Source organism: Strongylocentrotus purpuratus, unplaced genomic scaffold, assembly GCF_000002235.5.
Source record: "Strongylocentrotus purpuratus isolate Spur 01 unplaced genomic scaffold, Spur_5.0 spur5_scaffold_9, whole genome shotgun sequence".
NCBI lineage: Eukaryota > Metazoa > Echinodermata > Echinoidea > Camarodonta > Strongylocentrotidae > Strongylocentrotus > Strongylocentrotus purpuratus.
The window spans coordinates 23,879,696-23,905,598 of record NW_022145615.1 but is presented as its reverse complement, the minus strand read 5'-3'; the positions used below and the strand labels follow the sequence as shown (position 1 = coordinate 23,905,598).

Here is a 25,903-nt window from a genome sequence, read left to right as displayed (position 1 = left end):
TCATTAAAGGGATCGTTTAACAATGTTAAATCTGAGATACACGGCCCTACGTGTTATCAGTGTCTGTGATATGGTGTAATATTGAAGCCCTAAAAAAATTGCGCTTCAAAATGATCAAGAAGTGCCTCAAAAAAGTAAAAATCTTTGAGTGACCGGTTTTACCATACTCATTTTCCCCAATAGACTGTAGTGTTATGAAAACCGTCAGGCGAACGGTTTTCAAAATTTGTAATTCCAATCATAAATATCTTGATAATCAGACAGGCGATCGGCTTGTAAAATTCATGGGTTTCCTGACTGACCTAAAGGTTTATAATTATCATTGCATCATGAGCTAAATCCAGAATTTTGTTTCTGAATCTGAGACAAAGTTACCGGATCCCTTTAATATCATGATCATTATCATGTTCTTTCAACTTCTTCATCATCACAACTTATTATAATTACCTCCATGCTTTTGAATAGAATCCAGAAAACAAGATAAAAACAAGAACTCATGAGTTTAAAGTTTTAACTTTGTCACATATTTTAATTCCATTTTTTGCAAAGCCATCTCAGCAAATATACCCTGAGCAATTGATAACTGCTGTCTGTCATTTTCTTCCACAAAAAGTAACATCTTCTTTCTTTTTTTTTTATGTCATACTTTCGAATTTGGTATATTTAAGTTTGGTACATTCTGTTTACTTTCATGTTCTGACTTCTGAACTGATAATGAGTATTCCAAATATCTTTATTAAATTGTATGTACAGCATTTGCTCAGGATGTTTTGAATTATATAATAGATTTCAATACAAGTTAATATAATATATTTTTTACAAAATAATATACAAAATAATATAGGATTTGGGGGAAGGGGGGCTTACAAAAACTGGGGTGGGTGTTGGGTGTCACCGCTGAATGTGACACCATGAAGACATATAACTACTGATGAGTATTGAGAATAGTACCATTGCTAGGTTGAACTGTAAGTGATGAAATAAATAAGTTCTTGGTGGTGCTCCACCTTCAATGTCCCTGTATCCTGGGAAGGATGCATTTTCAAACACACTAGTCCTGTTTTTGAACAGAAAGGAAGCATTCGGATGAAGACGATTCACGTCGGTGAGGGCGCTCTTCGCGGCTTGTGTAAAGTTCGCGTCGCCTGTTGTGAGGAGGTCAAAGACGCACGAATCTAAATATTCGTCGTAGATTTTGGCTTTTCTGCATTTGGCAATGGCGTCGACACGGAGCTCTTTGTAGTTGCGATCTGCGCGCGTCGTTTGGCTCAAGAATGTGGCGTAGTCTATCTGTTCCGAGACCGGACAACCCTTGACGCAGAGCTGCATGTCTTCTGCGCCCTGGTACTGGATCAGCTCCTCAGGCATGCGGACGGCGAAGGTGATGTACCGGCCGACTTGGCGGATGACGATCAACGTCGCGATGTACCTGATGTGAATCTCAACGTGTTCACCAGGGATGACTTCGATGATGACGACGCCTTCCTCCCGACCGCTTGTGATTGTCCCGTCGTCGAAGGTTGTGGGGAGATTTCCAGCGGTGGCCTGGTACAGTTTCCGCTGTGCGCATTCACCGTCCCGAAATGGCTTGATGATCACAGTCAACTGCAGAAACGAAAAAGAAGGGGGAAATTACAGTTAGATTAAAGGAAGCAAGAGCATTTCGAATATGTATGAATTCCCAGACGCCTGGCCTCATCGCCTTGACCGGTTCATTCGGTGTAAAACCATTGACAACCCAGCGTGAAGGCCAATGTGATTAGAACGTAATGCTCAAACCGAAATCCAAGCAGGTGGGGGTTTACTTTTCAGATGGAATGGCGGGTGAGGAGGGCTTACAATGGAACTTCCGCCCTCTGTCAATAAGAAGCGGAATAACGTACATTTATTTATTAAAACAACATATCTCCGGGGGAATCATGTAAAAAATGAAATTCAAACGTGTAAGAGCCTATAAATTCACCAATATGCTATATCCGCAATAACTTCAAGATAAAAACATGGTTAAAGATTACAACTAAAGATAATGGAGCAAAATACCAAATCGAAGTGACAAATTCCAATAACATTATAACCCAATTTTGATGCCATTCAATTCCTCAAGTTGTTATTTTCATTTCAGTAACAACCGGAGCTTCTATTTTTTTCAGTCACAACCAACAACGCAAGTTCGTTTGTCCGCTTATTTTAGGCCATACATGTCTTTGCGTGGAACTTGCAATAGCCCGGTGGTTAGGGCGATGGCCTACCACACATAATTCAATCCCTGCTGTTTTTCCCATCAGCATTGCTTTCATCACCGGCCCTACAACGATCAAATTTGTTCCTGTGTTACAAACGCCATGTCGAGGCAATAGTCCAGGGCTTTACCTGCGCATAAATCACAAGGTTTTATAGTCTGACCCGTCGTAATACCCCTGACCGCATTCCAATGTCTCTCGTGTTTCAAAGGCATTGCCAAGTACAGAGAGGGTTGGAAACCTTTCGTAGAAAGCGATACATAACAAGCACCACACTTGATTCCCGATTAGACCAGGCACAAACAAGGCCTCCTACTACACACTTGCATCCATCCACCGCGGTGATTAGTTACTCGAAGTCGTGTGATTTGAATATACAGTAATCAGAAAATGGTCGAATACCAATCACAAATAACGGACAAAGGATGTATTGGAGTCCAATTTGTTTTGTGTAAATAATTTGATAATCATGAGTATTTATGACATTACAATGAGAAAGGCTCAGTAAATTAATTATTAATGTTGAACCATCACATCGCCTTACACAAGGAGTAGGCCTACACAGACCAACACAATGAGTGTACAACAGAGAGGGGGAAGATAAAGACGGGGGGGGGGGGCAAAGGCGAGGAAAGCAACATTTTCATTTCGGTTCACTACCATAATTTTATCTTTTCATGCCGCCATCTGACCGTAAAATCGAATGCTGATGATGAAAATTCTCGTCAAATCGGGCGAGAAAAATGGCGAGACACAAAACCCCACCCCTGTGATAATCCCCGCTCAATGCAAGATTATATTTTTCTTTTGCTTATCAAGCATTGTTATTGTACTTGGTGCACAGCCGAACTGAATAATCTATTATCCTCTGGGTTTTTATAATTTTTTTCCCTCGAAGTTTGGAGATGAAACCAATCTGGTCCCAATTTGAATTGTAATGGGAATTAATGGCGATGGGAAAATAAGAAGGTAACGACAGACAGAGTAAGTCATCGGGTTGGGGTTAAATCTTTGTGAAGTTTAGAAACCATAGATGTTTGTGTAGGCGAGAATACGAAAGGAATATCTGGATTTAGCAAAACTTAAAGGACTGGACCAGCAACAAGAATTTTGATTCGTTAAAAGAAGTGTTGGCATCACAAAAGCAGCATGTGATATAATTTCCACATGAAATTCAACTTTGAATAGGTAAACACGTAACAGAAAAACATCGCCAGACAGAGTCAAAGAAATCAACTAACCTATCAAGTTATCAACGTATCAAACAGTGCAACCAGGGATGCATGTCTCTGGTACAGTAAACCAGAACAAATTGTGAATAGCCATTTTAAAATGTTTAATTTTTGTATCAACATAATTACATACATGCCAACATTTGAAAATCAGAAATCTGTACAAATTATGCTATTTTCAAAGAAAAGAGGAACAATCCTAACTCTCCTATTCAATACTACAGACAAATTTGTACAGGAAGAGGAACACCTGCATTAAAATGATAATTATCTTCTCCCAAAAAGAGGAATGTTCCTCTTTAATCTGAACAGTTGGCATGTATGATATTATAAGCAATTGCCTCTTTTTCTATTATTCACTATTGCCAGTGACAACTTTCTACAACTCGAGACAAGGTATCCAATGAGTCTGGAGAGCTCTCTTTGTATAACCTTGGCATGGAGATAAGATTATATCCAAACCGTGATGATAGGATTTTTTATAACGCTACCAGCGAAGGTGATTGTCGTAAAAAGCCACCATAAAACTTCTCCTTGTAACCCGCGCGGCTGACAAATAAGTCGTCCCACCGGAGTCGTTGAGGGACCGAAACACATCCCCAGATACGTAATAAAACATGCCGAAGTTCGATGTTTGTGTTATCCCAATTGAGCTGTGGCCTTCCGTTATGGGTGAGTACTACATGTACTTGACAATTCCGTTGTGATACAAGAAGGAAATTGTGAGCTCATGAATTGGTCTATAACATTCGGGGTTTGTCGCAAATTGTGCAGTAAAGTGTATTGTAAAATTCTAACTGCATCAATCTCCATAGATGTTGTTCAGCTCGGAGCCAGGCAGGCGTTATCTCATTATACATGTACTTTAACTCAGAGTTAACATTTTTGTGGCTCTCAATAGGCCGCTATTTACAGGAAGATATTGATAAGTGACGTTGAGTAATCTACATAATTACGACAATGACTTCATACACATGACAACAAGCCCCCCCCCCCCCCCCCCACCCCCAAAGGTTAGGTTACGACTAGGGGTTGGGTTTTGAATAAAACGCGCTTATTATGACTGCTGTCTCGATGTACTTGGAATGTATCCGCGATTCATGAAAAGCGAACCGACGCCAGAAAGATCTACGAACTGTTGACATATAGGTAACCCACGACCACATTCCAGAGTCTAGCTGACGTCACTACCCCAAAACTACCCCCCAAAACAGAGGGTATAAGGCAAAATGGCGGAACATGTATAAAACTACAGCTTATACAGTCAAGATTTGCTGGCCTATAAAGAATCCAACTGACTTTGAAAATAGAAATTGGGAAAATCTTCCCGAGAGGAAAGTCTCCTCAGAGCACGAAATTAGGACCGTTTTGTTTAGGACTTGTCCATTTGGATTCCATACCGTAAAAGGGCAAACCGCCATGAAATAAAGAGATGATCGTATTCGTTTCCTCTCTTGGGAAACCAGAATTTACCGTCTTTGAACTCTGGGAGACAGACGGAAAAATAGTTTCGCCGACGGGTTCTGATCTCGGCTCTACACAAGATCTACACGATACAAGTTGGATAGTATATTGAGATTGAGACTCATGATAATGCTTTTATTGATTTGATGTTCAGCTAAGGATGTACCTAACTACAAAGACGAATGAGAGACAAACAAGTATTGCGCAATTAAAGTGGCAATGCAATATATAGCCAGTTTAAATTCGATCTAAACACGATGGCTGATAGTTCTCTTCAGAACCATTATTTAGCCAAGGTAGCAACTAGATCAGTATCACCGTTGTTCTTCTTACAGGCCCTGTAAATATCTGATTTAGAAACCCAAGCATATCCAGGTACCGAGTACTCATTTTAATATACCTGGGTAGAGAAGGCCCAACTGTTGGCAAAACACATTGTCCAAGGATGTGAGCACCAAACGAGGATAGAACCAAGGATCTATCATATGAGAATCACGAGCCTTCGCCAATATACCACAGCGCTCCACTCTGATAACATAATTAGATCCAAATACGACCCCATCCAGGTACCCAAGCTATACAACGACAAAGCCAATCCAATAATGTCATGGCCACTACTTCAAGTGACATTGACCCCAGTTGTAATGAAAGAGGGGGATAACGCCGTTCAGAGAAAGCTTGTTTGCATTCGATCTTGACCAGCAAACACTCGGACATGATGGACTTTCCCGATACACGGGGGCTCCGGAGGTTGTGACAGCCAAGCAGTTCAGCTGACCATGGGCTGACAAAGGAAGAAACTGTAGGACTACTCTAGAATGATGGGTGTATCTTCATACTAATTTGACTATTTGTTTTAAAAAACGAGTCGCCACTTTACTGACATCAACGAAAATACACACATTTTGGAATCTTGGGTCAAGAGTAGGAGACGATGATATTAATTTCGGTTGAAATTTTAGAGGCAGGAACTACTACTATTGTACCAAAGCTTCACATTATGACACGTTACTTTTATAATTCCCCTCAATTTTCCACTACTTCAGTTTCAAACAGTCCAAGAATCAATTACTCGAAAAGATGTTATCTTTCTATCACGTCCAGAATAACCTTTGCATTGTTACCAGAATCTATACAACTGTTTTGATGCAAAATCCAGTCCACTACAGCTGATAACAAACTGTATTTACGGCGTAAAAACTGGACTTCACGAGTTCTTTGTTACCAATGAATAACCTTTACAAAACCACGAGGAAAACGTTTTCTATTGCGCCGGTAATTGGAAAGTTGGACTATTGATTGTGTGTACAATGTATTGAGGAAAGTTTGGTTCCCCCTCCCCGAGTCTCGTCCACTATAAGGCTTCTCCGTAATCTCTGGGAAATTAAACATTTAATGCCGTAGAACCGTATAGATTATAGTACTGCTTTATGTAATCTAATAACAGAACAAAGAAATATATATTCACGGGTAGTAAATCGACTGTTTTTTTTTTCATTTTCACTAGTTTATCATGCTGTAAATTTGACTTTGGCCATACCAGTGATAGTTCCACTGGTTAACAGTACTTGTTGCCCTTTAAACATTTTAGCTGTAGCTCTTTAAGATCGAAAGCATCAAACTTCACTGCATTTTGTCGTCGTATTTCGTGAGCCGCGCGCTCGATCACCGGACCAGAAAGCTACGTGCCCTCAGCCGCACGCTATTGAATTTAGAATTATTCCACCTTCATGCCTCTCAAAAGAACTCCGACGGCTTTGTCGATGTGTTTTCTCAAGTGAGATGAATTAGAAGAAAGAGAGGGAAATAAAGCAGAATAAAAGGGTCAAGAAAAATCACTAGCCATGCCAATAATGGAGGTCCCATTTATATAATTCGCCTCTGTCTGTACTGCATGTACAAGTTGGTATAAGGTCGTGTACTCATGTGTCTGGATTGTATCATGGAGGTGATCAGATGCACTTCTGTAACGATGGAATCTATACTTATGCTTGTACAGAAGGATGCAGGCCTCTTGGTAGTAGTACTGCTGATATCCACTCACAATAATTATAAAGATGATATTGCCATCCTCATATTTCTTAATTAATCAACAGTGACACAATTTCCCTTAAAAAGTACGAGTTGAAGATGTAAGCTAAAGAGAAAATGCAATTAATACGTAATTCTGAAGGTGTTATGGTTACATCGCGCATCGTCGACGTATTAATGCGTTCATGGCACGGCATATGGACCAACCCTATTTCGTTTATCCTCTTAACTCCTAAGACATACTTACTATGGCATAGACCACAAGTATTTCAGTATTCTGTCACAGAGACAGAGAGCAGATCAGATCTTGATATACGACCAAAATAGAGCAATAAAAATATACGCCTAATCATTTTTTTCACCGGATGACTGCAACCCGATTGGTGAACTTTCGATGTTATACCGCCGAGGAGAGGAGGAAAGTGGATTGACCCACCCTTGTGGACTACTTATCTAGTTTACCTCCACCTCCTCTATCGCCATCCTTTCTTTCTTTCTGGCAGCCATTTGTTTTTAAATGGAGCCACAGAATACACCCACACAAACCGTTGGGAAACGTGGATAACATCGCTTTATACGTTTGACGGACACCCCTCTTCCCAAAAAGGTATACATCATGATTCTGTGATATTATCTGGTAATATGCCGGAAGTATAATGTTCTTTGGTATCGGATAAATAACAAATTATTCTTGCTGTTTGCCATAACAGTGAGATGCCCGATAATCTTAAGTCGACAAACTGATAATAACAAGTAAAGCAAGTTTTATATGGATCACTCCTCGCTCCCCTCTCTCAATCTCTCTCTAGACAATGTTAGTGTCTCCGAAGTTCTTTATGATTATAATCTGAATGTATATTAATGGAGAGAAGGGGTGGGGTGTCTCAGAGAGACATGATATTCTTGAATCTGGGTGCAGTGTGGAGGCGATGGCGTCTGTTATCCTATCCAGCCTAGAGTATTCCCGCTGGTGTTATCCAGCGTCCTCCATAACAGCAGATTGAAAATGTGCTATGGAATCAAACTAGTGTCGTCTCAAGAAAAAGAAGCCTTCTTCTGTTTCCAAGAGATTCCCCTCGCTCCAGCACCTCTAGCCTTGCTCTCCCATCCATCTCGCTTCCAGGGGAAACAATATTAGCATACAGGCAGTCATCAATATGACGACAATGCCTCTCGAATTACAATCTAATTTAACACTCCTAGTGCTTGTACTACACGTATTACAACTGCAAGTGGGTCGAAACATTTCCCCGCAAGCCTTTGCTAAACGTGCGCTCAGAATCTATGTCTGGGACTAGGGTGCCGTTTTTGCTCATCGTTCTATATTGAGCAATGTTTTAAGCTGGAATATTTATGAAAGGATCAAAACAATACGTAATTATGATAATCAACAGTCGATCGTTTGTTTAGAAGATTTTAGACATGCTATATCATACCGTATTATATTGACTAGTCGCCAACCACAAGCTACAAAAGAAACGAATTTATGAACATGTATGAGCAACAAATTAATAAAAGTAGCCAAAGTTGGTGAATTAGCTTAACCAAAATCGCAATGAATAACCATAACAGTTGAAACATCTTTGAAACTAACTCGCAATGCAGAATAATTTTCAATAAAAATGTGAATTCATCGTCCTTATAACAATATGTACCCACTTATTAAGGACATGGTCTTTTGCCATAACTTCTTTCTAAACTACAAAGTGCCCCATACACAGGACCGTATTCAAGATTTAACCTTCGGTTTTTTTCTTGATCCGTGGGAAGCCTAACAAGCTTTGATTTAAATTTTCCGTTGAACGATTTCTTTCCAATTTCTACGATGATTGTATGGAGTCTATGGGCGCTCAACTAAAGCCCTATATATGGCCCATTCTTTGAAGGAAAGTGGTAAAACACGATGGAGCTAATGCACGGTATACCAAGTATGTGCCCAATTAAAGACAACTCGTTCAACATTCCATTGAAATCATTGACTAAAAAATGTAGCACAGAGCACACCATTCAACAAGTATGTTTAAGCTCTTGCATTCGAATGTTATCCCAATTGTTCCTCGGGCCTTTTCTTCCACCTCAATTTCAAAATCCAATCAGTTATTTGTAATTTGTGCGCACTTTAGGGTTATCTACGTTTAAATTCTTAAATCCTTTTTACTTAGGGCTTGCTTGAATAAACAGGGATGAGACCGATGACGCAGAAATGATCGACATAATAGATAATCAAGGTAATAGCTTACCTTGTAAGTTTTAATTTACTTTGTGTATGTTCGTAAAAAGAGCCGGAAAATGGCGAGCACAGTAAACTTTTGGGTTGTACGCTCTTTGATTCACGACTGAGCGTTGTCGAGGAGAAAAATATCCGATTCAAGTAAGGTTTCCATCAGCTTTCAAAATGATTTCAAATACAACATCATACAGGCCTACTAGTAAACTAGTACATGTAGTACTAGAACGTGTTGTTTTAATAGCACTTTAGTAGTCCAATACAATACCATGGAGTGGACACGGCATAATCATTTACATTCATCTTTCTTTCTTTGCCTGTTTTAAGGAGGGGGCTCCGGCTTAAACTCTTGGTCATAACACGATTTTTTTTTCTTTCTTCATGGCTATGAGTTTATAGTGGGTATCCACGTCAGTAGTGTAGGTATATGGTTGCAAATGTCAATTGTCAGTTGCCAACTTCTCTTTCTTTTCCAGAGTTGCCCGTGGCACTCATAAATCGATTCTATTATCTGAGTTCCCATTCAGCCAAATCCCATAACTCATCGGCTTTGACGTTGGCCATAGATAACAAAATGCCTGGCTATTGTCTGTGGATTATCATGGCTGAGAGACCAACCATCAAGGATCATTCATCGTTCCACAAAAAAAAAGAAAAAAACTATCTGCACGTGTCCTTCTTTTTTGGAATACACGCCAACAATGGCAGAACCACTTTTGAAAGCACAAAGTATGACATTCCCCATACCCTCTAAATGATTCCAGCAAATAATCACGATGGACCGAGAGCGATATTAATTTAAACATATGCATAGTTATAGTTTTAACAAGTTGAAGTTTTATAATTACACACTACGAATGCATAGTTGCACATTCAGCAGAGACAGCCACATATTTGCGATAGATTCAAAACACGATACTCATGGAAAGCGTTCCAATAAATATTATAAAGCTATCATCAATCTATTTGTGATAGATTCAAAATGTCGAAACTCTCTTTTTGACTGGAAGAGTTAACGTCCGAACATTGTACAGTGTACATTGGGAGACTCAAGGTGATTCCCTACTAGTTTTACCAATCAGCAGCTCAGTGATATCCCCTTGTTCATGAGGAGAGAAGGGAAAGTTCATCGTTTCATTTCCGCCAAACTCTGCTTGTTTGTGGTTACACTCATCAACATCACCATAATCCTCCTCCATCACGTTGATCACTTGAAGAACTCTCTTCCAGGACGAAGGGGTCATCTCAGCTGGATGCTGCGCGCCGAACACAGCGGGGTAATGATGGGGTTACCTTGACTAAAGAGATGGGTGACTGATCCAAGAAGTTTTAAAGGTTTCTTTCACAAGTCACGAAGAACAAAACGGTCGCCACTCTGTATTTCATTTGACGCAAATCAGAAATATGCTTATATTTTCCGATCTAATTCAAATCGCAGAAGGAGTGCCGATGTACATTCCGTATCAAAGGCGTCATATTATGCAAGAACTGTGCTTTATACATTTTCGGAAATAGAACAGTCAAAACAAAACAATCGTGGAGTCTGTGCAAACCATTCCAACTCCCTGTTTTAAATATGGGCCTGCTCAACTGAGCCTACAGTTCTGATCACGGAAAAAAGGCCACCATGCATTGCATGTAACCAAGTATAAAGATTGGATATATATTATCAGTCTAGTTCTGAAGCCAAAATGAGAGCAGGTAACCCAAAAGACCCCCTGGATGATCTTACACAGTGATTGGAGAACAACACTTTTGATTTCAACTGACACAAATCCATTCAAATCCTTTGAACACTCGTTCCTTTAAAAGTTCTTTGCCCGCATCTTATTCTCCTCCTCCACTCAACCTGACATGTTCTCAGCGGGCTCCTCCTCTATGCTCTTCAGTTGCCTAGCAACAAGCCTTGGAGACATGACACGTAGTCGCAGATGTTCCGGCAGCCCCACATCCCGACAACCGGTACAGCGTACCTCCCTCCTGACATCCATCTCTAAGCAGTCAGTGCTTTCGGTGCTTGAATAGTGTGAATTGTATTATTATAATGTGTAATAACCTAATAAGGTGCCACGGCATGAGAGCACGCCAAAACGAGTAGATGGGACCGGTATGATGTTGCATGCATCAATGCTATAAAGCTCACAACGTAGAGTCTGAGAAGTACAACGAATATTTCAAATAGCAAGTTGATATTATACACATTATTCTGACTTTAGAATATGTATTCTTATTTTAGGATTCATCTGAACTTCAGATGGATCACAAAATACATGAAAGTAACGGTATTGTCATGCATGAAACTGATGACTCACGGAAATTATGACATGATTGACATCAATACTTTTCATAAAACATTTCAGTGTACAGCTAACTATATCGTAGAAATCCCGAATGTTTGGGGGTAGCAAATAGAGTATTATTTTTCTTTGGAATGAGAATGTGTGAACAAGGTGACTGTGCCAATGGAAGGCGGGTATCGTGGAGGTCTTTTTACACCAACTTTGTTTGTTTACCTTGATGCATATATGGAAAGGTGACGAACTCGCAGTCTATCACCGAATCAGAGTAGAGCCATGGAGACACCACTCCGTCTTTGGTAGGACATAACGGGATATCTCTCACTCAAGCAAAAAGGGCATAGGGAACTACAATGAACACAACCCAATACTGTGATTTAATTAACTCGCTGTGGTAACTTCATGCTCTGACGTGCAACAGCATGTACGCTGGAGTAAAAATGGGAATACTCATATTTATTTTTAAAAATGTTCATATTTCATCTTGATATCTTGCACAGACATGCAAAGGCCAGCACGGGTGGGCCAAGTATGTTAACATTAAGTCATTAACATTCATGTACATATCATCAAATTACAAGACAGTATTCACTATTGGATTCAACGAAACGAACCTTCGGGTATTTTTTCTTCTTCTTTTGAATAGCGATATATTTACTCATTTAATTTGAACATAACATCACCATTTATGAAATCATCAAAACTAACCCTCTCCTTGGTTTAGGTATGAAATTATGATGAATGATGTGAATTCGGAATATTCACAGCCCTTTTCCTTTCCTAATTACGACTTTTAAGTTCTAAATGGTACCATTCCTGTGAAAGATTATCAAAATGTATTCAGATCGCATACAACAATAGCCTTGAAGGCTGTTCAGATGTGGCGAATCATTAAATAGATAAAAAGCAATGAAAATACTCCTTGATTAATTACACATTCCTTTTCTATTTGTTAAGCATTATCCCTAGATATGCTCTAATCGTTTTTCGAGCGTATGCAGCTGAAATATCGAGATTCATTGTCTTTTGGGTGATAATTGACAGGTTTTATACAATTGTTATGAACTGAGGCGTTACACAGCGTGTCCATGTGATCGTTGGGAGGTGGTGTTGTAGAGCCAAAATCAATACAAGGGACTATAGGCGCGAAAATTTAATTTCCCACACTTGAAATAGATGAAAGCAGTCAATCATGTCTGACAGAACTGATGAAATGCTTCAGTTTTATTTGATTGGGAATGGTATTGAACACCGTTCTAAAGAAAAGTAACTGATTGGAAAATAAGATTATTACTTTGGTAAAATCTTTTGATCGAATCCAGAGATGTGACCAAATATTAAGACCTGTAATATTATCATATCGTAAAGTGTGAATATTTTGAGCTAATGAAACTATTTTCTAGGTTACCCAGCTCACACTTTGAATTCTAATTTCCATTTCATCTCAACAGTCCCACTCGCAGTAAAATATGGCAGGCAATACTTGTAGTAGGGCAGCGTCTAAGCACGACTTATTTTGATAGATCACCGCCCCTCTGGCTACGACAGATGCACGCAAGTGCAAGCGGCACAGAATATTCGATTCTTCTTCGCATAATTCGCTAAATCAGCGCCTAATCCGCATCGCAAACGGCCCTTCAGCTACCAATTATCCTCCGTTTTAGGACACCTTCCTTTTGATTTAACTTCACGAGCATGCCTTCTCGATTGAGAAACTCCGGTTAGAGGGACTGCATTATTGTTTTCTCTCCAAATATTCCCGAATTATGATGACGCAAAGACAGTGAGAAGACCAGGGGCGTATGATGGATCTGTTGGGTGAATTTCAGTGGATTACTCAAGCCATAACAAGTCAGTTGAATTGATTATTACCAGAATGAAGAGAGGAGACGAAGCCTTGGCAGTGCTGTATAACAAGTGTATGACAAGGTTGGCATTATAAAAAGGACAATCCTCTTACTATTTTATTGCCAAGGGCATAATAATTTACTCCCGTTACAGTTTCAATAAATCGTAAAATTTATGGGAACTGACCAGTCATTATTCCATGTCCAGATTATAATCCTACTTCGGACTTACGTATTAAAGGGGAGGGGGGGGTCAAAGGATCTGCATTTGGATGATTTAGGCACTGTATTTCACCATTTTATTTTGTATAACTCCATCAGAATATCAATTATTTATACAGATTATAGATCCGGAAATGGGAGATCATTTTAAAGGAATTTCAAGGAGGATACTTGATTGGAGCACAAATAAGTACAAAATGATAAAACTACAAATTAAAATGGCTCCTCATAAATTTACGAAACATTGCGATGGGCACTGGAAGGTATATGTACTGTATGACTATGAAGTCATCTCGTGTATTGTGGATGATATCCATTTTGCCTCGAGACCTGTCTTCTTAACCTTTAAAGATAATGTTAAGTTCTGACAAGTGACTCCGAAAGGATGATTGTGTAGAAACCGGAACATTTCTATCTTGTAAGGTGATGGAATCATCACAATCGTGAGAAATTGACCCAAATCCTGCTGAAAACCACATGAAGGAGCGCTGCACACCGATATGAGTACCCGGGACTACACAACACACACACACCACTCATATAGTGATCAAGCATGGTCCATGGTGCAAGAAACTACACGATCCAATAATTTAAACTTTTTCTAAAGTTGTACCACTTCAAAAGTAATCCCCTACATGAAATATTGCTGATATGACCTTCTGTACACATAGCAATAAAACCGTACAAATGTTCAGCTTCACCTGAACTCCCCATTCCCTTTAAAGCCTAGGGGTCATGACCCGAATCATGCTCCGGCCGATTGGAATTTTACAAGCTTTGGGCTATGTTGACATGTCGAGGTCGTCATGTTGGTTTTTAACGACGTCCACTTCTCATTTTACCACCCTTCCGTCTGTTTTTGGTTTCCATCGGAGCGGGCAGTAAAAAGGTCCTGGTCAGATATGATTCGTAACCGGTAGGTCTATAGACTGTGGGTGGTTTGGGGTAAAGAAACTGGGCTTCCTTTCCATTTTATACATGAAGTCGATTTTGAATTTCAGAAAAATAGTATCCCGATGTACTAATAAGCGAAGTGTGGAACTGGTGTGGCAGTAAAAGGCCAACATTCCAACAATTTCTGGAAACCTTCCATTTTACAAATAGATATCTTATCAACAGTTATTTGACTGAAGCCTGAAATACATTGCTTCGATTCTGCACAAGAGGATAGGATTCTTTTGGAATATTATTTGTGATTCCTCCATTAAGGATTTTTCTGTGCTTCAAAGATATTTATTACAAGATAAAATCTGTCTCCGCAGGAGTTTAGCTTTCGAATGTGCATTGGACGTGAGCTCGATATGCAGCTTGCATGCTCTGCAAAATTGGCATCATCATTTTTCTAAGCTAGAGAGGCAGGCATGGTTTGATTTCCTGGCTGTGTAAATAAACTATCCGACGGGAGAGGGGATGGAGAAGATAGAGTTACGAGGCAAAATGACGCGGTGTGGTCCAAGAATTTCTTCCCAAAAGCTGGCCAGGATCAGTTGACGAGTTCTTGTAGTAGCATACACATCTTCACAACAAGGGCATTTCAATATGCATGCCTTTGAGAAGCGCCTCGATACGTATGATTTCATAAATCAATTGTTGCTACGTAGTACAAGCATCATGGCTTGCCCTACCTAACACATAAATAATAAGCAATTTGCATTCTGACTGTTTAAATACAATTATTCGTAAACAGGTTAATGAAATAATTCGTATCGTTACATAACGAAAATGGCTGATTTCGAAAGGATGAAGCTAATCGCAATGACAATATAAACAAAGAGTTAAACGAAAAACAAAACTGAAGTCGTAAAAAGGTTTTGCAGATGGGATCATAATTATAAAAGAAATGCTGATTTCCTACAAAACTGCACATGTGCAGAGTGGCCACGCCAGGGTCTTGTCTCTGGCCACACAATGACAATAATCACTCGACACATAATCCTAAACGCCAACTTCCACTCATTGTGCTTGAAGGCTGTCCGTCATTCATCATTTATGTGTCTGGTCCAGGGTTGACAAATCGATCGCCTCCACCCCATCCACATACAATCATGAGGTAACAACACTCCGTTTTAGCACATCCAACAAATCGAATTCCCTTTGCCTGAGACTAAGTGAACTTCGATTACAAATGGTTTTATAATGATGGGCATTTATTGATTTACTCGCCTAATGTATCGGCCCGAGTGCGATGATGGCTTTATGTACTGTGGTGAGGGCATCGGTATCAAATTAAAGAGCCGGAGGAAGGCGAAATGATCGAGCAAAAACAGAAGTATGCCTCGGAGGCAATTGTTTAAAACATCGCAATAATTTATATCATCTCGCTATCGTACTTGATTACATTATGATTTAATTTCAAAATGAAAAAAGTATGCCAATATGTATAGGGGAAGTAACGTTCCTTATGAAAAAGGATTGTGCATTAAATTATTCTGCAGATATTCTGCAAATGTTCTGCAATTCTGCAAAATGTTAAATGAATAATAGTGTTACAATAGTAGCGGGGCATTTAAAATGACAAAAGTAATATTCCCCACGATCTACGTGGTCCGTTTTCCTACGAGGGACCCTACTAGCCTGGTATTTATCCTTCAATCTAAACATAAATGCCTTAATATGAATGTATTTTAACAACTCTGCTGCAATATAGGCCAAATATAATCCACTACAAAAATAACGTGTATAATGAAACTTAACTTTTAATCTATTTTATCAACACCACAAAATGCCTAAGAGGTTACACTATACATCAATGGAATGAATGGAAAACCGAGCCAAGATATGCAATGCAAGATTTCAACACAGACAACCAGTGTGTTTCCCCAACAATGGAGCTCGAATATGAACTTAAGATTGACCCAGTAGTGAATAAAAGATGTCACAGATATGGATCAGTAAAATGGGGAAGAATTTCTGAATTCATTGGGAACCTCTTTGTAGGTCAGCCATCGGGGGTTCTTGTGAGTTTCTTTGGCTGAATAAAAAGAGAAGGGGAACACGGTGAAAGAACGGCTCGCAAGTAAACAGCTGCCCCGTATCTATGCCCGTATTCAAGGCAAGCTAATACAAACGGGTAAGGCGACATCAGGATTGCCCCCGCCGGGACTGTACTGCTTTGAGGAGCAGCCGAGCGTAAGTGAAGCACACCGAAATTTGCACACAAATCTCACAATGGAAACCCCAAGCAGAAGAAACCTTCGGAAAGGCTTTAGCCGTGGAGAATGGCTCGCCAGGTTTACCGTGTGTACCCAAGACGGTGGGAGTTATTTGTCCAGTGGAAAGAAAAGAAGTAAAAGAGGAAGGTTAAAACCACCACGGCGAGTAGACCAGAACTAATAGCATAACATTTTTGTTGGACGTGTCAGAGAAAGAAATGATGGGGATTTGGGAGTGCACCATTGGCACTTCCTGACGTTTCAATTGAAAGAAAAGAAATGCCGCTCAAATTATGAGCGTATGGTAATAACCAGGTAGTAATCCAAAGCACAACCAGGTAACAGTACACGAAATGGTATTATAACGGATACACGATTATCCGCTTTAACAAATTCTTGAAAATCGATCACAAAGAAGAAACTTGGCAGGTCCTTGAATCCACCCGTACAGCTCTATAACCTCCTTCTGGACACGAATGCCCTGGGTTAGAAATGGCAGAAACCAACTTACACAAAGAAAAAGGTAATCATAACAATGAAAATGACTAATGTTTGGAGAAGGTCATGATCAACCATTATCACTCATCAGCTGACATCGGGAATGGTGATGATGAGTCGGATTTTATGTCAACATGAAGGACATGAATGAAAGCTCCACAGCCACTTCATGAACATGAGCTTTCAAAGTTGGAAAGTGTATTGACGCAAAGTAATGCATCATGACAATCGAGCCTGTTTCATAATTTACAAGGATAACACTACTTGTTTTGCTCACCAGAGCCATTCCTTCTAAGAATCTCTTGCCATAAATATATTGACAGTTGGTCTCTGAAGAACATTTACAATGTACTGTTTACAACGGACCTTTATTTGTTTTTGTTCTCTGCGTACGAGGCTCTGTTCGCGTTAATGGAAAACAAATAGATCTCCCGCGATAGCTTTGTTGCAAAACACACAAGCACATGCAAACTAAAACCTGTGTGAACTGTTGAAGAGCTTGTTTGTCAAGAGAAGGGCGACCAAGATTTAGAGCTCCATGTACGAAGAGATGCACTGAATATGCTCTCAATATGACAGGCAGCATCCCCCGAATCGCCCAGTCCATTGCTTTATTATCTTCATATTACACATTACAGATTGTAGCGGTAAATCAAATGATTTTCATAACGAGAAATTTCGTGTTAATTTGCATCATAGAACATGCATAATGAAAAAAATAGTATGATAACAATTTACTAGATTTCGCTGAAACGTGATCCAAAGAAAGGAAAAATACCCAGTATTGTCAAAACTAAAGAGAAAAGTGACTGACACTTTAACAAAACATTATCAATTTCACACTTCCATTGTTCTGGTATTTCTGTAATTATGTTAACAACGTCCTCACTAAATTTCTAGAAATTTACAGGCCAATGCATTTTGACGGTAAAAACAAATCACTGATGTTACAAGAAATGAACAGCAAAATACCAACCTTGTTTGTAGCTGTGGCACCGGAACCATGAACCAAGGGCACGTTTGTAACCTGAGCAGTCAGGTAGTCGTTGTAAATCAATGGCCAAGCACCGGCCACTTTACACGTCTGGAACAAATCGTCAAACGTTCTCAAATGTGGGTCTCCAAAGAGTCCGCAATGTCTGAAGCTCCTGGACCCTGTGTACTGACACCTTTGCGAACCTCCTGTCTCAGGAGCGTCCGAGAGAATATCCGGGAAGAAAGGTGGACGACCGTTTGTCCCTGGCGAATCACTGTCGTTGTCACCGCCGTTACGTGACGGCCTCGTCGTCGTTTCCACAGCCCTGGTCGGGCCTGGGTTGTTCTCTTCTCGAAGCACTCGTTCACATTCGTAATTCCTTTGCAAGTCGGGGATAACTGTCTTTGTGGAATGGTAGTGGAGATCGCCCCGACACGACCCCGGTGATATTCTGTCCACGCAGCGCTGGTACCTCTGCAAGGCACGGCAAAAGTCTGGATAAGGTCCTGGATCCAATGGATCTGTGTCTGCCTCGTACTGGTATGAACACCACAGGATATCACAAGCTGAATACACTGCAAAAACAAACAGGAAGGAAGAAAACAAAATAAGCCATCAAGCAATAGTGACACATTTATGTAATATTAGCACCAATTTACAAAATGAAAGGGAGAGACAGGTCCGAAAGGAAAATGATAAACTGAAGTTGAAGGAGAATGGGTCGTTTATCAGGGTCACCTTTCAGGAGTATATCATCACCATACACCCCAAAAAGTTCTCTTTTTCCACAGAATCTTTATCACCGAGACCACCTTCTGGTTTCCGCGGTGGTTCAGTGACAGATACTTTTCTTGATAGTTGATACCCTGCACGGCTGCAACCCATCAAGTATCAACTTATCGAAGGTGTGAATAGGATCATCAAGATGAATTGTATATAATTCTCTAAATTAATTGTAACCTTTTTTTACAAGTAACTGCTTGATCTTAACATAACGCGAAGAGGCAGAGGGCTGGGAGGAGAGTTGGTTCTGATGTTGCATGTCCATATACTTTTGCAATACCTGCACTATAAGGCTTATTTCATACTAGAAAATAATTATACAGGGTGGTGTACTTATGAATTAGTACACACGTGGTTTCGCAATTCCAAGGAGTACAACACAGAGTGTTTTGAACTTTGAAACTGTTCGACTAGACATCTGAAATCATCTAACCTGACACTTCTCTTGACTCTTGACCTTTGTAAATATGGCTACATGCGAAGCCCAATTGGAAAGGTTATTTCTGAAATAAAATGTCCCATATAGTACTTCCATTGCTGTTTTGCCTGTGTCAGATGCAGTTCGAAATCGCGTCTATTTGCGCGCGAAAGAGGCGGCACTAGTCTCACTACCAAGACCAATTTTCACATTCATTTCATGATAATTGGCAAGAGGTATTAATAAGTTAACGCCATATATGATGGTAGTTGGGAAAACATCTCCTCATTTTTGTTTTAATTGTTTAAAATGTAAACGTTCATAGTTACTTACGTAAATAGCCGTCCACGAATTCAACCATTATAGGTCAATATTATTCTGTGACGATAACTGTATTTTATACATCAAAATCTTGCCAATTGCAGGCTTCCAAGAGTTGTATACCCATTAGTTTTGAAGGAAATACATTTTTACAAAGGCCTAATGGAAAAGTTGTCATAAAATAAGGTACCAGTATTGATAATGTGTAGGTGTTGGCAAGAGCGATTGATTTGTGAGGTGCGCATTTGGGGAGGGGGTAGGGGGAGGGGGTAGGGGGAGGGGGAGGGGGAGGGGGGCATCGCCTACATCCACGTTTTATTTTCTTCTTTTGTAATGGACATTAAGATGACGGATGAGGAGTAATTTAGGAGGCCTTGATGGAATCGGGACAGGAGGCACAAGTGACCCTAAGAACTGCTACTCCTGCCTCTCAATATTTGATGGATGCCCTGGATGACTGGACATCAGTAGAGAGGCTAGAGCGAATTTATATGAGCTTAGCCTTGGCTCGGCCTGCCGTATTTACATCGTGCTTGGCAGCTCGTAAACTGCTGCGTCGTGGCCAAGTCCGTGCATGGAGTGAGAGAATTAAAGGGCCCCATTAGCTGAGTGACCAGCAAGTAAGTAGCCGACCCCTTAATTTGTGATGATTGGCATGTTCAAAATATACTTGAGTCATGTATTATTCAGTGGCCGTGTCAAGTTCACTAATATCAAAGTACTACAGAAACACATTTTGTTATGATAAATAGCACGTAGGCCTATTTTATAATAAATGTACATTGTGGCGAGAATATCGAGAAGATTACATTTTTGTTTTATGTTAAAATTCTCGAGCTAGATATTTTGACTGCACAGTTAAACGGACTGTACATTTCAAGTGCAGCTCAATGATTTTGGAAGTCATACAGCGAGTACTTTGTCAAAACATGAACTTCTTTGTACAACATCCCAGGCCATGGTCATGTTCTGAAAGGAAACGGGAATACACGAAGGGCTTAAACAGTTTGCATAACCTTGCCGTAGCACGGTGGATATATGCGGCTATATACCTACCAATTCACAACCAACTATGTTATGGTAACCTAATACAATATCTACATATCTCCGGTCCGAGCGGAGAGAGAGAGAGAAGGAATTATAAGTTGTGCTGAATCAAAGGTTCAAAAGCAAACACGATATCCCTATCACTCTATTTGATCAACAAATGAAAGGTCCTTGTAAACCTGTGAAATGGGATAATTGTAACCTTGCAGTTTTGACAAACAAACCCAAATGCCATTTGATTGCGCCAGTCGAAACCGCTCTGATCATGGCGTTACATTTCAATTGAAGGAGCTAACGAGAGCGATATGAGTTAAATCAATTACTTCACAATTTGCGGGGCTGTAAAATTTGTGAATTGAATGTATGTAATTCGTTTTAATATATTTTGGAAATGAGCCATCGCCGGAATGCCAAAGTGGATGAATGGCTAAAGAACAATCAGGGAATGAATTTATTTATGGAGAGCAAAGTGCGAACTTGAAGCTTCGTTATATCACACACAATTTATTCCCTACTTGTCCAATAAAAACATCAAGTTTAACAAGACAGTGATGTTAATTCTCATTTCGTGGAGTAGGAATTTCCAGTGTACCCAATAACAATATAAGCTTGCCAGTCTGGAAAACAGCAATACAAAGCCAGAGCGTCCTTGATAATTATTACTCGGCAATGTACTGCGTCAAAAGCCACTAGAACGGTAACAATTGGACCTATTACCCAGGCTCCCTCCACACAAGAGGGATCTATTGTTCCCACCAAAACCCCAATCAACTAGGATAATCGCAAAATTTTGATAGCACAACGGGCCGTTCAATTCATAAATTCAGCCAAGCATACAATGGAATATAATAACAGCGAATAAAAAACGAGTAAAGGAAGGAACTTCAGTAAATTGAATAGATGAGGTTTGAAGATTATTGTTGTGGCTGCATATCCGAGGGTTAAATAATAATAGAATCATCGTTTTATTGCATTAGAGGATATACACACCATTTACTATGCGTACGATTACAAATTCATATATTTTCTAGAACTCTACACTTTTGAGTGGAACACAAAAGCATTAACTGTTACATTAACGGGAAAGTAAAACTTAGATGATTTATTTGATAAAAGTATAAGGTGGAAAAAAGATCTCGCATAGAATTGTGAACAAAGGCACACTGGTATGAATTGGGGCAAACTGAAAAGGCGTTGGCAGCAAATTTAACCTGAAAGGCACAAAAACTCGTCATGATTGTGTACTCTTCGCAAACACATATCTGTTTGGGGCAAATTTATCTTTAATTCTCAGCCTCTCTTCTTGTATTGACTTTACTTTTTGGCATTGTTGCGAGGCATGATCAAGACGAATATACCAATTCAAACATTGACATGGCCAAGGAGATTTCTATTAGTTATCCCACCCTGCAGGAAAGTGGACAGAAACATAACCCATACATGAACTGTATTTGTCTCCATTCTCCTGCTTCTAAAACAAATTGAAAAGTGCCAAAAAAGAGGTAACACTCACTAAACCTGGGTTCATAAACCTTGGAAGGAATTTTTCAAAAGTCTCTGGCACAATTATTTATGGAGGAAAGCAAGAGGAAAGAACCAAACAAACGGTCTGCTCTCCCCATGACGAAATTGGGTGAAAGGGTAGTATCTCGATATTCAACTGGAAAATGATATATTGGTGTAATACATGATTGATACGGATGGCAATGCAATAAACAGAGGTTTGTTTTAATGTGTGGCAAATTCCAAGATTCCAAATTATTTATTATAGAGGCAGAATGTGACAAATTACAAATAAATTATAGGGGCACATGTATTAAACTGATAAACTGCATATGCTTTCAAGGACTGCAAGTCCCTTTTTCTGTAATGATAATGTGAGGATAGTACACATTTTACTTAAATGATTTGATGTTGGGTTTATACTTGTCGTCAAAGATCAGTTGATTATACACTGCAGAGCCCAAATGTTACAATTAATACACATTTCGTCTCCTGTCTTTAACGAACGATTGAGACAATTCAATTGAAATTATGTTGGTAGAGCTGTGAACATCGAATTGCTGTTGCACAACAAATAACACATAACAATGCACTGACGCGTTGTGAAAGTCACTAACACCAGGACATTGATAAAGATATAATTTAACTTACAATTCAGTTCAATATTGACAAATTCTGTTTAACCCCTTGAACATCTACGCTTTGTAATCAACATTGTCTTGTGTATATTTGTAATATAATAATACTGTACTGTTTGTAGCTATAAGTCAGTGTAAACATCCTGAATAACATAGTTATGCACAATCATGACAACTGACGCTCTTGCTCACACACATTATTGATACAATCAGATAAACAATTTGAGAAACCTACCTTTTGAGATGAGAGCTGTAAAGATGGCAATCTGGAGTAGGAGAGCTGCCAGCGAAGCAGACTGCAGAATCGACGTACTGCAAATAGCGGTTCTGCGCCTCCCCATTCCCTTCCATGTATGTGCAGCTGGCGTACTGGCCGTAGCACAAGTATCCGCTAGGCGAGTTGCTCTGGAGTGAGAAAAATGGACGAACATAGTCTTGGATAAGTCATACTTGAAAGATGTCGTAGTTTATGGCACTTAGGACGTCGTTGAAATGGTTGGTGAAAAGGAGTCGACAGCCACTGACCGACCCAGCTCATCTACATCCTAACCTGGCTATAGTGTTATAGATACCAGCGGACGTGACTTGATAGCCTACGCGGGTAGCGCGGCGTATGTTTCACCCATCGAAAACCTAGTCAGAGCGATGAATGGCTACCGAGTGTGTATGATAATCAGATGTGCGAGGGAGCGAACTGCCTCCTATAATTCTTTTCCTCCCGTCTCTCTTCTAAAACGTGGGTATAAATTCTCGGCGTGGTATATAATCCCAATATATTGTCCACGTCAGAAACGATGATGTGCAGTGCGTGAACGGTTTGATTCCTGCTTAGAATCGGTCTCCCACTTCAGCGACGCGCTCCCTGCGATTATGATTAATGTGATGGGGAAATGGCACCGATGTCAGGGAGCGAGCGAGTTAGCATGGCATACTTGGAATGCTACAACGCGTGCTCTCTGCGAGGGTTTACAATCGTATACTGACTCTGCTGCCGACTGGCTTCGCATCAGCCCGCGGGGAGGCCCTCTCCAGCTGTCACTGTACCCTCAATCCGCCATAAACACACTGCAACGTGCCCCGATTGGTCAGTTCATCCCAGTGAACAAACGAACCCAACTTGTCAAGCACGTTCGCTCAATGTATTTTATTCAATTTTCCTCACACACAACTCCCCAATCCCCCTTTTCTATTTTCCCCTTTTAATTCAATAGTCAAAGTTTACCACTCGGCTCAGCGCCGCTGAATACAAAATCAGCGGCGTTTGTCCCCGTAAATTGTGCAAATTTCGCGATGAAAAGGCTGGGTTGGGAGATGAATAGCAGACTTGTGAAATGCTTTCTATAGGGCTCAAGCTTTGCAAAGGCCAATCACTAAAAGCAACCTCACAATAGCCCCCTTCCATTCAAAACCACACTTCTCTATTGATCGCTATTGCAGAACTCCACCGAAATGTTCTTTTCACACAAGCCTAGAGCCCAAGACCATTGTTGTTACTCTACCTTTAGTAAGCTGGTCTAGTAATTCACACCTTACCGGGCTAACCCAGCCGCCATATTATGCCACTCATAAAATATCGAACTCGAGAGGGAAGCCACAAAATCATAAACCCAGATACAAATCTCAAGAAAATACGAACGAAAAACACCAACTAAAAAGCCCCCTGGCCGTGCGGACGAAACAGAATCTCTAATTTCTAGCATCCGATAATTACTTTTAATAAACAGACTTTTAAACGATAAACCAAAAGTGCAAGACAAATCCTGGGTTTTCTTTCTCGAGGGGTTATGGCTAAGAAGAACCATGCGGAGTAATTTGTTCGCGCTAAATTGATTTACGGAAGGAGAGAATTATGATCGATTGGCAGGCATGATTCACTATCATCATCATCCACACGTTTGGAGGTCTTAGCTGGGAGATGGAAACACCAAATCAAAATCCTCGATCGCGGTGGTGATGCGCTCAAAAGATCGATACATGACAATACGAAACCATATTTTTCACGCAAGGCATGAATCAAACTTATTAATTGCAAAATCTGCCCAAATGAGAGAGATTTGGACACCTGATAACATTTTCAATCATATTTCAGATTTATTATCTTAAAATCTATATTAACAATGGCATCCATGTTCGTGTTCAACAGACGCTCAAAACGTAATCGGTCATAAAATAATAAACATCAATGAAAGTGAAGGATATCGTTCAGCTACAAATAAATATTCATGACGTATAATTGTGCAGACATATCTCACTGCATATCTCAATTAATTATCCAATTGTTAGTCTTGTCATAGTCTCGTTAGATTTTGACACACTGGAAATGAAGTAGTCAGCAGATGCGAATTAATGACCAATTAATTAAACTGACGGAAACCATCGAGTATTCCATCAGACAAAAGATACGGAAGCAATACCTTAGCATCGTAAGGAAATTAGTTGGGCTCAAGTTAAATTAAGGAGTCGCGATCAGCAATGTGCTTTCTTTACAAGTGCTGGGGTATAGGAAGGAAGATACTGAAAGGAGGTCTGTAAGGTGAACGTTGATTAGTCTTTGAGTGGATTAAAAGAGGATTGGGGAGGATTAAAGCTGTTCAGGGGATTAGGGTTTGATAGGTCAAGATGTGGTCCTTCCAAGAAGGGTATAATCTCAAGAGATATTAGTATCGGATTACAGAAGTCGAAATGTACCAAATAATGGAAAAGGGGCACATAGTCTTGATTATAAACACAACAAAATAAAGGCAAAATATATAATGCTCATGATAATACTGAGATTATGAGAGGCCAATTAATAATATTTATTATGAGTTTGGATGTTATGTATTCTGAAATATGTCCATTTTTTAAAAAGACAAATAATTTTGTGCGAAAAAGCTCCATTTTCATTATTTTATATTTTTGTTTTACACAGGTCGCAGATTGATCACCACAGTTCACGCAACACGGTTGGGGTTTAGAGACTATTCATCAGCCATGTTCACTGTTTTTATAAATATTTTTAATAAAG

General features: G+C 39.8%; 1 protein-coding gene across 1 annotated transcript; it reads right to left on the bottom strand.

Moving 5' to 3' along the window:
- Nucleotides 1-501: 501 nt before the first annotated feature.
- LOC576025 (repulsive guidance molecule A) lies at nucleotides 502-24,022 on the bottom strand. The gene is made up of 3 exons (XM_030977126.1): nucleotides 23,132-24,022; nucleotides 18,187-18,761; nucleotides 502-1,605 (listed from the first exon to the last, which is right to left on the bottom strand). Exons 1-3 carry the CDS (start codon nucleotides 23,325-23,327, stop codon nucleotides 892-894), a joined length of 1,485 nt encoding a protein of 494 aa, XP_030832986.1. The 5' UTR covers nucleotides 23,328-24,022; the 3' UTR covers nucleotides 502-891.
- Nucleotides 24,023-25,903: the final 1,881 nt, after the last annotated feature.